We start from the raw sequence: 15672 nt of genomic DNA, 5'->3' as shown, positions 1-15672 counted from the left end.
AACTCAGAAATTTACCTACATATTTACAGCCAACTGATTCTTGGTAAAAGCATCAAGAACAGTTATTTGGGAATGATTTCTGCATAAATGGTATTGGCAAAACTGGATATACAGGGGCCAGCCAAATGGGCTGGGAGTTCAATCCCAAGGCCTGCCATGCTGGCCCTGCCCCCAGGGTGCACTGAGATGGCAATTGAGACTGGGTGTGGTGGCACGCACCTGTAATCCCATCTCTTGGGAGGCTATAAACAAGCAGGTCACCATGAGTCCAATCTAGTAGTGAGACCCTGAACACCCTGTAGACCCTTCCCTAAAAATATAGGGAAAAAAAAACCCAGACACATATATTTAAATAAATGAAGTTAGATCTCTCTTACCATACAAAAATCAACTCAAAATGGAGTAAAGACTTAAATGTAAGACCTCAAACTATAGGAAAACACTGCAAGACATTGGTATTGGCAAAAATAATTTGGCTAAGACCCCAAAGGGGCTGGGGAGATAGCTCAGCTGTCCAACTGCCTGCCTGGCAAGCACAAGGTCCTGAGTTTGATCCCCAATCCTGCATGCCATGTTGGCCCCTGGTGCTGGCCATGGTGGCACATGCCTGTAACCTCAGCACTGGTGAGGGTGAGACAGGAGGATCACTATGAGTCCAAGCTGTGTAGCAAGACCCTGTACCAAATAAATAAATAAATATATAAATAAATGATTTTTAAAAAGACCCAAAAGAAGTAATGAAAGCAAACCTAGGATGGAATTGTATCAAGCCAAGAAGCTTGTGCATGGCAAAGGAACAACCAACAGAATAATGAGATGAGCTACAGCACAGGAGGAAATAATTATACACAACAGAAAAGAGATTAATATTTAGAATCCATGAGCAACTCAAATGCCACAACATTATAGGCAAAAGACCTGCAGAGGACTAACAACTAATTAAAAAAAAAATCACCAAAAACCAGTACAACACTAGTAGTTGTGACAAGCCACAATGAGACAACATGCTATTCTCCTTAGGATGGATACTACCAAAAAGACAAACTAAAAATAATAAAAAAGCAGGAGGGAATGTGGAGAAAGAGCTCACACCCTCTGGGTGGGAATGTAAATTATTAGTAAAGTCATTACAGAACATAATAGGGAGATTTCTCCAAAAATTGTCAACAGAACTACTGTGTGACCAAGCAATCCGAGGACTGGGTACACATCCAAAGGATATTACATCCGTAGCAAAGAGGTATCTGCATGCCCATGTTTATTTGCAGCATTAGGCACAATAGCTAAGATACAGAATCAGTCAAGACATCCATTGATGAAAAAATGCATAAAGGAAATGTAATACTGTATATACACAATAGGATGTTGTTCCATTGAAAATAAAAAATTCTATCACTGTAACATTGAATCAAGATGCGAGGAATCAGAGGACAATGTTACATGAGGTGAGCCAGGCACAGAGAAATAAATGCTTAGCTATTCTCACAATTTAGTTATTCTCAAGCTAAAAAAGTTGATCACATACATTAAAATCCAGGAAAGTAGGAGAAAGGGAGAGGTGGGTTGGATAACAGGTAACTAATATATTTAGGGAGAGAATTAGTTCTAATGTTATAACATAGTAGTGTAACCACATTCTACAACAATAGATACATTTTAAAATTACTTCATCAAGAGTTTGAAGGTTCCTTATACAATGAATTGATAAAAACAGAGGATTTGTAAATATTGATTACTCTGATTTGGTTATTAAACATTATATAATGTATCAAACTGTAATGTTATACCCCGTGAAGTACAAATATGATATGCTGACTAAATGGTTATGTTCATAGAGCAGACCATGTACACAGAATGAATTATCTCTAGTTTTTTTCCACTTAACACTTTACATGTAAATAGTTCAGAGAAATAATAACTACACTAAGTGTCTTTCCAAAATTCATGTCAACTAGAGCCCGAGAATGGGATCTTACTTGAAAATGAGGTCTTTGAAGATAGGATCAGGTTAACACGCAGTCAGACTAGATTAGGGGCCCTGGTATCGTGGCTGGGGTCCTCATAAGACAGAAAGTGGACATAGACACGCTTGCCGGGAGAGCGGCACGAGAGGCACAGGATGGGGCGGTGCTGCTACAGGCGAGGGACACCAGCATGCAGCAGGGGAGGACCTCTCTCTATGAACTTGAGGAAAAGCACGGCCCTGCAGACCCCTGGATTCTGTATTTCTAGCCTCCAGAACCACTAGAGAATAAATTTCAGTTTCGAGCTGCTAAGGGTGTGATCATTAGTTATGGCAGCCCTAGGGAACTGATACAATGCCCATTTTAAATTTTGTAATACTCTGGTTTCTCTTCAGCTTGCCTAAATCTTTCACCTTTTAAATTTTGTGTAATTTTGAACCACATCGTTTGCAAGTGATACCCAAGTGTACCAAGCAACTTGTCATTTAATGTCTCTTTCCCAAGAATTATGCTGCTTCCCATATAAAAGGCAAAAGAAAGACTTGTACAGAAAACTCTTCTGCAGTGCTTTTCTTTCTAAACTATTACCTTATTAATGCACAATTCATATTAAGGAAGAACAACTCCTGGAAATAAAATACATTTTACAAAAGGCTAGCACTTTCAGTATACATTGCCTCTACACGTTTTAACAACTTCAAAAGGGCAGCTGGGTTATACGGAAAGAGATTTTTCTTCTGCAAACGGTAAATGGCACCTTGTAGCTCTTCAAAGCATTTGACTATGCTGTGGAATACTCCTACTTCAGAGAGAGTATTATTTGGGGCTATGTCACAGTCCATAGAGATGGAAGCCATAGATTCTTTTGGAACGAGAGGGCTTGGCTGGAGCTCTGAGCTACGTTCTCTTTCATCCCTGCTTGTCCCAACCGGGTCTTGAATTTTCTCGCTTGCTTGTTGGTGGAGAAATGTCTCTTGGCTGTTGGCTAAGCACTGGTCCATGGGTTCTGCTTCAGAATCATCAGAGCTGTCATAATCCACCAGACTTCGAGCGGGCTGAGGAGAAGACAGACTCTGATCTCTCGTGGCATGGGTCTCCTTGGACATCACGACCTGCTTCAGGGGCTCAGAAGAGTCGCCAGAAGCCCAGGGAATGCAGGTGTGAGCACAAATGTGACTACCAGCCGCAGCCGCGCAGGGAGGTGGTGTTTGGTTGCTGTTTCTGTCTTGGACAAGCACGGGGACACAGCCACAATTACTTTCGCCACACTGAGATACAGGTGCATCAAAGACTTTGCAAACGGTGAAAAAATCATCCCAGTCTTTTTGTAGTAACTTTAAGTATCTAACAAAATATTCAAGAAAACAAGTCTCTGATGAGATCAAAAAGTCAAGAAGAACTGTAGAATCAAATCCTATATTTTTTAAGAAGAATATGAAAATACAGTGAGGATTATAGCCATTTTCATGTGTGTGACTGATCCACTTTTCTTTTTCTTGGGTCACACTTTCAGTAGCTTCGCATTCTCTAAAATGCAGATAACAGAGAACCTGATGAGTGACTTTTTACAAACATAACAGTTTTAACAAACCATAAATTTACCTATTGGATTACTTTTTAATCTATGCATTACTTTAAAAGAAAAATTTAAAACCATTCCATTCCCTACAACTCTAAATTTTTTTAAAATAATTTTATCGAGAAACAAATAGCAATGAGATAGTTTCAAAACTGATTAGTAGAAGAACTTTTTTTTTTTTTTTTTTTTGGTGGAACTGTCAGGCCCTTGTGCTTGCCAGGCAAGCGCTTATCCTACTGAGCCATCTCCCCAGCCCTACAACTCTACATTTGATTCAATAAAATAAACACTCTGACTCTGGCAGGTCTAATTTTTGTCTGTCCAATGTAAGTCCTCTGTTGTCCTTTCCTGACATCAGAACCCCTCACATTCAGGGTCAGCTTACTACACGGCAAGGGGTGGGACCTGGAGCCTAAACCTTCTTCCTCAACCCTTCAGTGGAGCTGGGCATGTGAGGTAGACTGACCAATCAGTGCCACACGGCCCTGGCCATGACTGGCCCTAACAAGAACCTGGACCCAAAGGGGCTAATCAAATCTCCCCTGAAACTTCTATTGACACTATGAAAGACTGTAAGCATAAGACCCATATAAACCTGGGATTTATGGTGGCTATACCCGAGAATAAATTCAGAGTTGTGAAACAGCATAAAAGAGAAACAGTTGATGGCATGATTGGAGCCCCTGTATATAATTACACCTGATGCCAACTTGATCCCTTAGGACTCCTAATCACCAGCCAGCATTATTTTTCTGCTTAAAATAGTTTAATTAGTTTCCATCATATACAAGCAAAAAAGCTTCACTGATACATTTTTAAAAATAACTATATATGCCATGAGCATACACCTCTCTGGACGCTCTGAGCTCAAGATAAGAAAGTGAGATGTTTCCGCAGAAATCAAATTGAACCTGGAGGCTCCCTTTTCCCGGGGAGCAAGAAGTTAATGGAGCGCGCTGAAGATACCCAGGCAGGCATGTGCGTCTTCAGGCTCAATTTCTAATCTGTTTCGAGCCTAATTCAAATCACATGTAGGAGTTTCATGCTCTTTCCAACTGGCCTAAAGCCCTCACGGTGTGAGGGCAGCCCCTGCCAGAAGAGTCCTAACGCAGTAAGCACCGGCAGCACAACGCTGCACCACCAGTCATTAGTAAGAAAACCCTTTCTCCCCAGCCAAGAGAGAAGTGGAAATAAAGCAAATACTTCAGGGTTTTAATAAAGCAAAGCAGGAATAGCGGAGAAGGTCATTAGTGATTAACTTCAGAAGCAATTATAGATATTTGCTACACAAAGATATTGCTGTGTGTACAGCCATTTTAAGCAGAAACAAAGCCCATATATTATATACATACATATATATATATCACCAGTCACATAACTTCATAACTAATTTCAGATAAATGCCTTAAGAAGGTAGTAGCCCAAAGGTGGCTATGTAATACAGGGAAAATCTGCAGCAGCACCTTTGATCATTTGTACGTTTGTACTCACTTTACAAAGACAAAAGTCAACTTATAGAAGCCTTTCAGAGAAAAGCAAGTCTTGGAGGTGGAAAACTGGTCTCCAACATCAGCTGAGACTCAGAAGAGCATCCTCGCTCACCCTTGGTCACACAGGTCACACAGGTGGAGGCTAAAGAGGGATGCGAGCTGCCAGACTCTAAGCTGCTTCTATCATCCCTAAACTGCCAAGAAGCCAAACACTGCTACTAATGTAAGTGCAATCTTGTTTCTAAGTAAGGTCGGGTTACAGAGAGGAGCTGGGATTTAGGAGCAAGCCGCAAGACTTTCCCCCAGTGACAGAAGGTCAGTGATGTGCCTGGCACATTTCCTGAACTGTTTCCATGTTTCTGGCTGCCAGGAAGCTTGACAATGACTTCAAATCCACTGACCTGACCACCTTCAGGTAGATGCTCAGTAACGCGCTGGCGGCCTCCAGCAGATCGTCGTCTTGTTCTATGAAGACCCCCGACAGCCATTCACACGGGTTGTGCGGTTGCCCAGAGGGCTGAAGGTGAGGCTTTAAGAAGGTCAGTAGCTCAGACATGAACCTCTGCAGGTCAGCTTTGAAAAATGCAAATTTCAAAGTGTCTTAGACAACATTCATGAATACGGTAATACTTCAAGGGTCTAGAGTAGGCGAGCACAATTTGGACCTTCAAAAAGTCCTGTGAGTTGGGATGATCTCTGTTTTGCAAATGAAGAAACTGAGGCTCAGGAAAAGTGACTTAATGAAAATCATTCATTCAAAATGTACTGATCGTGTCCTCAGCGCTGCTGAGTAACTAGTTACAGTAAGTCTGGGAAACAAATGTTACTAGAGCTCTTGACAAAAGCAGTATCAATAAATGAACCACAACCAGGTATCTGTTCATTGCCTACAACTATTACTAAAGAAAATAATGAAACCCAAACCATAAAAGGTTTTGTTTTTAAAATAACAGAAAAATATTTCTGTAAAAGCAAAAATATTTATTAAAAGAAGGTACTACTGTTAAGCCAAAAAAATCTTCTCATTGAATTAAGAGAAAGTAGTACTAATAGTATTTGGATAGGATATCATGTCTGCATCTTGTACTATGAATAACCACTAAGAAGATAACAATATGCAATGTATTAATTATTGAAACTGTCCTATTAATCGATTTTGAAACTGTCTCATTGCTGTTTCTCAACAAATAATAATTAAAAAAAAGCACTTTGACTTTGACCGTAAATTATAACTCTAAATTATACAACAGATGCCACCTAGTGTTGCAAATTATACTTGCACAGAACAAGTAATAGGTAGTTATTAAAAATTCAATGATATCCAAAACAGTTTGGGAAGCTGCTTGTGACACTTTATAAAGTTTCCATGCAAAGTGTCTGCTGCCTGTCTGAGACGTTACCATTCATCCGTGCAGTAGGAGATATCTGTCTCAACACCTATACTGAAAATCCCACTTTTTAAGGCATTCTCTGAACTTCTGAAAATGCAGTATATATCTTCTTATATATCCAATTCAATTTATGGTTATCAATAATCTACATAAGTAGGTGCACGACTAAAATGAATGATAAAGTAGATAAAACACTACAAACACTTGAATAGAAATTAGCTTCTACCCCTTTGAGATGGCACAGCAGTGCCTTATTTTTATTTTTTATTTGTTGTTGGAGATCAGCAGATGACAAAAGGCACTAAATGAGTAAAACAAGGTTCACAAACTTCCGTGAGAACTTTTAGAGCAGTTTAGGTTTAGGCAGTCACCAGACTGGACTCTTTTTTAAACACTGCAAATAAGACTTTTTGCCACAAGAAACCAAAACAATGTATTAAAACTAGTTCCCAGGAGTGTCCACAAATTTTTTAAAACACGCTATAAATTGGTGTTTGTGCGTGGACAGAATGGGGCCTTCACGTAGAACTATGTCCCTAGCCCATTCATCCATGGAGACTGACCCCAGGGTCTTTACTATATTCCTAAACTTTTTTGGGGTGGGGGCAGGGTCTTGGCAAGCTGCCCAGGCAGGGCCCAAACTTTTCATCTTTCTGTGTCAGCTCCTATACTTCCGGGTTACAAAAAGGTAAATGCCACTAAATCTACCTTTAAACTTTTCTTTAATGTTGTATTTTCTTTGGTAAGTCTATTCAAAATGCTGTATTTCATTTTAGGACTTAATTCATGTCTTATAGGGCCCTAAATTGATGGTTGAAACACGTTACTCTGAACCCTGGTGCGCTGCTGGCGAACCTTTCTGCAGTGTCACTGACACAAGCAGCCTGCCATGGCACATGTGCCACAGGCTCGCCACCACTGCTGTAATGGCCAGCATCTTCCCTTTAACGTGTCTAAGCATCTCTTCATTAAGTGGCCATTCTCAGAGATCTGCTGGAGAGGAACCAGAGTATGGCCCAGTGGCAGAGTGCACGCAAGCGCCTAGCTCTGATCCCCTAGTGCTGCAAAAAATGTGAAGAGAAGAAAAAGAGAATAAACATTATGAATTAAACACCTATGAAGTCTTCCTCACTTCTGCTGTAGTGCAGCAGTTTACTGTCCAGCCTGTAATAGTCTGAGTTCAGTAAGGCTTACTGTCTTGTTCCTTGCAGACACAGCTGATGCAGCTCGTGAGGCAGCAGCTAGCTACAGCTTCTCCACTTCTGCATCAACAGCTGTAATTGAGACAGGTCATTCTTTGGTCTATACATTTTGACTATGTTTAGCCTCCAAAGGACGTCTCCCTTCTCTCTCTCTTTTTTTTTTTTTTTCTTATTATAAGTTGTTTATTGTAAGGTATTTATAAACATCTGTCTGTAGTAATTCAAACAATGGACCACATTTCTTCTGACCAAGACAGTAGTAAGCTCTAAACAAAATCAGCTTGCTGAATTTTTCTTCTTTACCTCTTGTGTGAGGATGGAACTTGATTTTCATTAATCCAGAGCTGCTGCACCAGAGATGATTTCAATCAACTCTTTGGTGATGACGGCTTGGTGAGTACGATTGAATGTCAAAGTCAATTTATCAATCATCTCAGAAGCATTCTTGCTGGCATTGTCCATCGCCGTCATTCTAGCGCTTTGTTCACTGGTGGTGGATTCCTTCAGGGAGTAATAGATGATATTGGCCAGGTTGTACTCTGGGTAATTCTGCAGCACATCAGCATCAATGTCATCATAGATGCTCATGCTCTCAGCATTTGAATGGTATTAAGAGAAAAGATGGGCTTTTCTTCTGTTTTATAAGAGATAACAGACCTGAATCGATTAAGGATGACAGAGCCCTCATCAAACTCATATCCAGAATTGAGTAATTCGAGAGCAATGACGGACGCATCTCCAAAAGTAGGGGGCTTTCTTCCCACATCCTTGAAGGTCACCAGAAACTGGTCAGAATGAGTCCTGGAAAGTATGCCCCTAATTTTATCACCAATTCCAACCAGCATAACCTCTTTTCCAGCTGCCGTGAGTGTGGCCACCTCATTCTTTATCTGTTTAGCAACTGAGGAATGAATAGCACCGCAAAGTCCTCCATCCGAGGATACACCAATGAGAAGGTGTTTCTTTTTGTCTTCAGTTACCTTAATATCAGCTTTTTCATATAGAGCAAAAGATCCTATTCCATATATTCGCGCCGGTTTCAGCTCCCTCTCAGCTCGGGCATATTTTGCTGCTGCTACCATTTTCATAGACTTGGTAATTTTCTGGATGTTTTTGATTGACTTTAGTCGCCTGGTAATGTCTTTCAAAGTTGCCATATTTCGGACTTGAATCCATTGCGGCTGCAAGACCCAGGCCGACAGCCCAACGACGTTCGCCCGAGAGAATATGGTAGCCGCTTTGCTGAAGGTCGGGCAGACAGGCCTTCTCGCGCATGCGCCTTACCCAACCTCCCGTCTCCCTTCTCTTGTACCTGCTTCACCAAGTTTAGTTTTTCTTCCTTTAACCCTTGTTTAAGATTCTCATGCACAAAATCATTTTGGAGAACACTGCTCGACACAGTACCAAGAGACTCAGATTCACACGCGTGGATATTCTTGCGAGTACTTTTCCAGTATGTCCGTTCTTCAGATTCACGATCTACGTGTTTAAAACTTTCTTGAAACTCTGTAGTATTCTTCTGTTTCTGGTTTCTCTGAAAAAGTCTGATCACTTTCTTCATTCTCCATTTTAAGACGTTTTATTGCACTGCAAGGGGAATTAAATGAAAACCTTGCTTTCCTTAATCTTTAAGGGCTGCACTCACGGGCGCTTTCCGTGAGCTACTTGTGGAGGGAGATGGTGGACTCGCGCAGGCCTGAGGAGCGCTGGGGAACATCCCCGCCGGTCCTAATGGGCTTTCCAGCTTGGAAATGAAATCTTGCTTTACTTTGAACGGCTGTCTCTAGCTCCTCAACAGTGACTTACTTTTAAACCTAAGTCATTTATTGTGCCATCTACATTCAGTGTGCCCCACAAAAAGCTGTCCACATTTGTAACAATTTCAGTTTTCCGGGGCCACCAAAAAGATAAAAAAAAAAAAAGAACAATTTCAGCTTTCTCTTTGCTGGGGGAAATTTTTAATAAATTATAACTAGGAGAAGATACAACTTGAGTTAACGGAAATTATGTTAGTCCCATAATTTGATAATTATGAATTAATCATATATTATTTTACATAATATAAAAAACAGGCTAGAGAATTACCTTTCATTTCATTCACAGAGGAATAATCTCGAAACTTGATTTCCAAGGACTTCACTGTAACTAAGCTTGCAGCTCGAAGGAAAACATGGTCCGGCCCGGTGAGGTCTCCACATCCAGGCTGAACTGCGTTACCTCCAAAGCAAGCCCGTTTCCCAGGCGTAGACCATGTCTTCAGCAAGCCCAGACTCACAGTTTGCAAAACAGCGTTAGCTAAAGCCAGCATGTCCACATCTACATGGTGGTCCGGTGACGTCATGGCGGGCACAGACGCACGGCACAGGTCTTCGCCCACCTTCCACAGAAGGCACTTTTTGATAAATATGATCAATTTCCTTTTGACGAAGGCTTGAATCGGCCAGGTAAGAGTGTCTAGCACACAGGACGGTTTCAAAAACAGAATCCTTTGGCTCTTGAAATGTAACTTCAGGTAGATTCTGGAGGCTATTAGAAGTTCAAGTAAGTCCAAGAAACTTACTAAGCTATTTACTATCTTGAAAGGATCCTGACGGTTTTCAAAATGCTGAGAAAATAAGGACTCGTAGAATACTTCAAAAGTAGTGTCAAAAGTAGCCAGGAATTGCTTTAGAATTTCTGTAATAGTAAGAATAGTAATCATAAGCAACAGAAAAAATAAAGGCTTCTTAAAGTACAATCACAATTCAAAAAAAAATCACAATTCAATTTTTGTAAATATAGTATAAATATAGTATTTTTATAAATATAGTATAAACATATACTTGGATATTTATCCCTAACAAGAACAAATAATACATGGATCAAAAACTAAGAACTATGGTTACCATTCATTTTACAAACATAAATAATATCAGACCATGAAAGACATATAATAATGAAAAGCTTCAATTTTTCCATCTAATTTTTTTCTTTAAAAAGAAGTTAAAATGGAGATGGAAAAACTGGCTTTCCACATGCGAAAGACTAAAATTAGACCCATGCCTGTGGCTATACACTATATTAAAATAAAAATAGATTGGAGATCTAAATATTAAAACAGAAAAAATAAAGAAATATTAAAACAGACACACTAAATCTCCTGGAAGAAAGAATAAGGACTCCAGACAAAAACTTCTTGAATGAATCTGCAGTCGCATAGTAAATAATGCAAAGAATCAACAAGTGGGATCTCATCTTATTAAAAAAACCTTTGCATAACAAAGAAGTAGCCAACATATTAAAAAGACAACTCAGAGTGGGAAAAAAATTTTAGGTAGCTGTTCCTCAGGAAAAAGACTAATATCTAGAATATACAAAGAACTGAAAAAGTCAGACCCCTCAAATTTAAAGACCAAATCCAAAAATGAGTATCTGACACGAATACATATTTCTCAGATAAAGAAATATAAACGGCAAATAAATACATGAAAAATGTTCAGAATCACCAGCACTGAGATTCCATATTTTTTTCCTTTCTTTTTTTTTTTTTGCAGAACCGGGGATTGAACTCAGGCCCTCGTGCTTGCCGGGGAAGCGCTTATTCTACTGAGCTATCTCCCTGGCCCTGAGATTCCATATTACTCCAGAAAGAATGGCTATCATCAAGAAATTAACCAGTGCCAAATCCTGGTGAGACTGTTGGAAAAAGGAGCTCTTCTCCACTCTTGGTGGGAGTGTGGACTGGTGCAACCACTGTGGAAATCAGTGGGGGAGCTTCCTCAAAAATTTAAAATTAGAGGTCTCATTTGATTGAATTGTCACCCTTCTTGGTATCTTCCCTAAAACATTAAAAGCATCAGACCACAGTGACACATGTGTACCCATGCTTACAGCAACACAGTGTGTCCTAGCTAAATCTTGGAAGCAGTCCAAATGCCCATCAACTGATGAATGGATAAAAAAGATGCCTTTTTTTTTCCCTAAATAAATACATATATAATAAAGTGTTACTAGGAAACCATATTCTTAAGTGAAATAAATCAAACAAATGTGTAGGTATTGCACTGTTTCTGCTGTTGAGATACTGAAAACAAAAGTGAGAGTTGAAATGTATAATAGATATTGAGCAATAGGAGGAAATTGTTCAAAGGGAAAGGAGAACTAGGGAGTAGCGAGAAGTAAAGGAAAGAGGGGAAAAGAAAAAAATGAGAAAAGAAAGATGAAGAAACAAAGCTCTGTAAATAAGAAGGGGAGAATGGGTCAAAGGAAGGGGAACAGAATGGGAAAAAAAGGGGAATCAAGATATGTCATGGACAGGTACAAATGCCACATGATAAATGTGATCATTATATCTTAAATTGTACCAGTAAACTTAATAACAAAAAAAAGATCTTCTTTTAAATAAATATAGGTGGAGATTCATCAGTTTTAAATTCTTCAAGAGAAGTTAGGGGGCTAAGAGATAACTCAGCAGTCTAAGCACCTGCCTGGCAAGCGCAAAGACCCAGGTTTGCTCCCCAGCACCACTTGCTGTGCCAGCCACTGAAACCACACGTGGTGGTGCACACCTGTAATCCCAGCACCAGGGAGGCTGAGATAGGAAGATCACTACGAGTCCAAGCTATGTAGCAAGACCCTGTACCAAATAAATAAATAAATTAAAATTTAAAAAAAAAGAAATCAAATGTACATTTTATTCTCCATTATAAATATAATATTCCTGGGAGCAAGATGACAGTCATGTATGGGGCAACGTAGGCATACCTGTTTTTTCTGAACATGTGTCCTTAAAGATTTCTTTCATTACGGCTGTAAGAATCCAGAGGCAATGTACTACTTCATTATTCTCAGAGTATTCAGAAAAATTGTCTTGGCAAAAAACAATCCAGGAACTACTTAATGGTATCTACAAGTGAAGAAATAAAGAAGGGTAGCAAAAAAGAATTAAGATGTGTTACGTGTACGTGCCCACGTCCCACAATGAATGCGATTGTTAGGTTCTGCAACCATGTACTACTAAAAATTTTAAAAAAAAAAAAAATTTATTATGGTTACAAATTACCTATTATACACACTACAATGCATGACACATTGTCTATTTACCTTAAAAAAGCATGATAAAATTTGATCAAATAAGGAACAGAAATATCCTAATATTCTTTAAAACAAGAAATTCAGTATGCTATAAAAATACCAAAAGAAAACATGAAAATAGTAGCAGTGTTATTTATAAATTGTATAATGAAGTATGCTTTTTATTTTGTTTTTTATACTTGCTCCATTTCCCAAACACACCACTATAAATATACCATTTAGTTCAGAAAAACGTTAAGTCAGTAGATGCTCAGATTTGCTTATTAATTTGTTCAGAGATTAAGAAAATAATCTGACTTGGAGTATGTTTGTATTGTTTTTTGTTATGCTACAGACCATTTGTAGATCTGATTTCTATCAAACCTGTGAAAAGGGTCTGGATCCCAAGTAGCACCTCCCAACCCTTTGAAGGGAGGGTGTGCGACTGACGAGAGAGAAACGAAGCTGTGGCCTAAAACCCACCTCTTGCGTCAAAAGTCTAATTATTATGATCTACAATATATTTAAGACTGTAATTCTTGACACTAGCAACCGTCATATTACTTCATTCCTTATGGTTTTGGATTTATACATTACTATGCGAGCAAATATTTTATTAATACCAACATAGGTGCTCCTCGCTTAATGACCTGTTTGACAACTGTCCTGACTTACAACCTGTCTTTTGTACAGTTCTGTGCATCTTGTTTACAGAGCCTCCATGTCTTTTTCTGTACAGTACACCTTGTTAATACAGAACTGTAATTTTTGTTGACTGTACTGTACACTATATTACTGTAGGTTTATGTTGCTATACATTACAATACTACCTTTAAGAGTTATGCAAATAAAAGCAAAAGTCATCACTTTGGAGTTTCCTGTGACCATTTCTTTGTTTTGAATACTCTAATGCACATATCGAACTATATACAACTCTTCATTTAGCAACCAACTCAACTAATGACCTAGTCACATAGCTGCATGACTATAACCTGCTCATTAAAGGAGGAAGGTCTTTATCTAAAGGAACAAAATCAAACATAAAAGAGCAACTTTGAAGATACCCCAAGAGAAACAGTAACACCCTTGATTACTTCTCTTACCTTTTCTTTCAACTGGAAATACAGAAGCAATGCCAGGCACTTGGCAGCCATGTGAGACAACAACTTGTCTGCATTTGGGACCATGCAAAGCTACAGAAAGGCAAATACACTGAATCACTACGGTTGAATGTTTTAGGACTTTCACTCTACATCTCTGTATCTTAGAAAACATAAATGCATTACCAACTTAGAATCGACCTCATTCGACCGTAAAAGAATTTTAGTTATATCACAGTATTTCTCCTTTGTATGCATCTCAGTTTCCGCAGCCAGTATCTTCGATAGCATCACGTGGAGCACAGTTAACTGAAGGAGCTTTGTCTCTTGGGCGCTGCTTGTCTGTGAGTTTCTCTTGACACAAATGGCTGCCCCAGGAACAGCAGTCTCCGAGGCAGCGGGTGGCTGAGAGGCACTCTGCATCCCACTGGTCTCCAGCCATCCTGAGGAAGGGGCTGTAGCGTAGCCTTGATCTGAGAGTGCGGGGTTAAGATAGAAGGCGTAATTGTGGCTGTCACTTTGAAGTGTGGCTCCCAGAAGCACCTTCTTATACAACTGCTCTAAAACTTCACAGAAAGCGTTCATGTTAATTTCCCAAATGCGCCTTATAAGAAGGCCGACAATTCCAAGGTGTAAATACTGCTATTTTAGAGATGGGATGAATCTCTAACATGTTTCTTCAATAAAGCCTAAAACAGGAAAAATAGTTTTTAAAATTATAAATAGTCCATATGTAAGAGAAATACAATGATTACCACTTAGTCATTGTCTCAAGTGAAAGTTAAGCTGATTATTGCTGAATTTCTAAAATGGACAATGAGAGTAAACATATTAAGACCATCATTATGAAATATATGCCTTCCATACAGATTTAGGAACATAAAATTATTTTAATTTTATCACAAAGAAATGGCAGAATTCCTTTAAGGCTTTTCTGTGGTGTGCTGGGACTTCTCAACCTCATTTGGAATCAGGTTATTCTTTTTCTTTTTCTTTTTTGTACCAGGGACCGAACTCAGGACCTTGCCCTCACCAGGCATGCGCTTATGTTCCTGAGCTATCTCCCCGGCCCCTGTTTATTTTTTAGTGGGAAAGATGTCTTGGGAACTATAAGACGCCAAGTAACACAACCAACCTCCTCCCTCTATGTGTCAAAGTACTCTGCCTCACACACCAAATTCTGGCAACCAAAAATATCTGCAGATTTTGTCAAATGTCCCATACAGAAAAAACTGTTCCAGTTCAGGGCCAATGGGGTGACTCAAATTCACTAACCTTTACCTCCAATGTTAAGAAGAAAACCTGAAGTGAGATTTCTGTATGCTCTATATAATTAATGGCTACTGCTAATTAAGTGCCAACTTACAATTACATTAGAACACTCAGTTATCACCTGAGTTATAAAATTTTGAAATACTATCCTAAGAAAAAGACAAAATATGAAGTAAAAACAACGTATTTAGACAATCTGATTGTCACACACTCCTCAAAGTGATAGAAAACAGGATTGGGGGTAGAATATTTAGGACTAGACAGGGCTTTTAAAGCAGAGAATGTGGGAACTTGACTAGTACACTGATACCAGAGGAAGGACGTGGTTACTATAAGACTTTGGTATAACTATGTGATTATTGACTAGTTTGCACTAATATTGTTCAGACAAGATAGCATGTTTGCATCTTGTCCTCTGAATAACTACTTTGAAAACGACAATATGCAATGTATTAATTATTGTAAATGTCCTACTAACCTGTTTGGACACTGTTTCATCACTATTTTATCTTTTTTTCTCATTAAAATGAATAAAAATTATTTTTAAAAAAACTAGGGCTTTTGAGGATGATCCGGTGCTATAGGGGTTTTGCTCCTTTCATTGCTTTGTGCTATTTTATAC

The 15672-nt window shown here is 39.1% G+C and overlaps 1 protein-coding gene and 2 pseudogenes across 2 annotated transcripts in view; all 3 read right to left on the bottom strand.

Annotated features, from left to right (window-relative positions):
* Positions 1-657: 657 nt before the first annotated feature.
* Lins1 (lines homolog 1) overlaps positions 658-15672 on the bottom strand; it is a 30251-nt gene continuing 15236 nt past the window's right edge. For both annotated transcript variants that reach the window (XM_004623449.2, XM_023709871.1), the window contains exons 2-7: positions 13965-14467; positions 13782-13871; positions 12370-12511; positions 9712-10302; positions 5435-5606; positions 658-3491 (exon numbers count right to left, since the gene is read on the bottom strand). In XM_004623449.2, coding sequence (XP_004623506.1) covers positions 2609-3491; positions 5435-5606; positions 9712-10302; positions 12370-12511; positions 13782-13871; positions 13965-14363 — 2277 coding nt within the window. In that variant the 5' untranslated portion in view covers positions 14364-14467 and the 3' untranslated portion in view covers positions 658-2608. The remainder of the gene's footprint in view (positions 3492-5434; positions 5607-9711; positions 10303-12369; positions 12512-13781; positions 13872-13964; positions 14468-15672) is intronic.
* On the bottom strand, positions 7102-9497 carry LOC105741525 (annotated as a pseudogene).
* On the bottom strand, positions 7793-8852 carry LOC101575864 (annotated as a pseudogene).

The sequence above is a fragment of the Octodon degus genome, unplaced genomic scaffold, assembly GCF_000260255.1.
Source record: "Octodon degus isolate 3935 unplaced genomic scaffold, OctDeg1.0 scaffold00002, whole genome shotgun sequence".
NCBI classification, from domain to species: Eukaryota; Metazoa; Chordata; class Mammalia; order Rodentia; family Octodontidae; genus Octodon; species Octodon degus.
The sequence above is the reverse complement of the archived record's forward strand: the minus strand, read 5'-3'. Positions and strand labels throughout refer to the sequence as shown.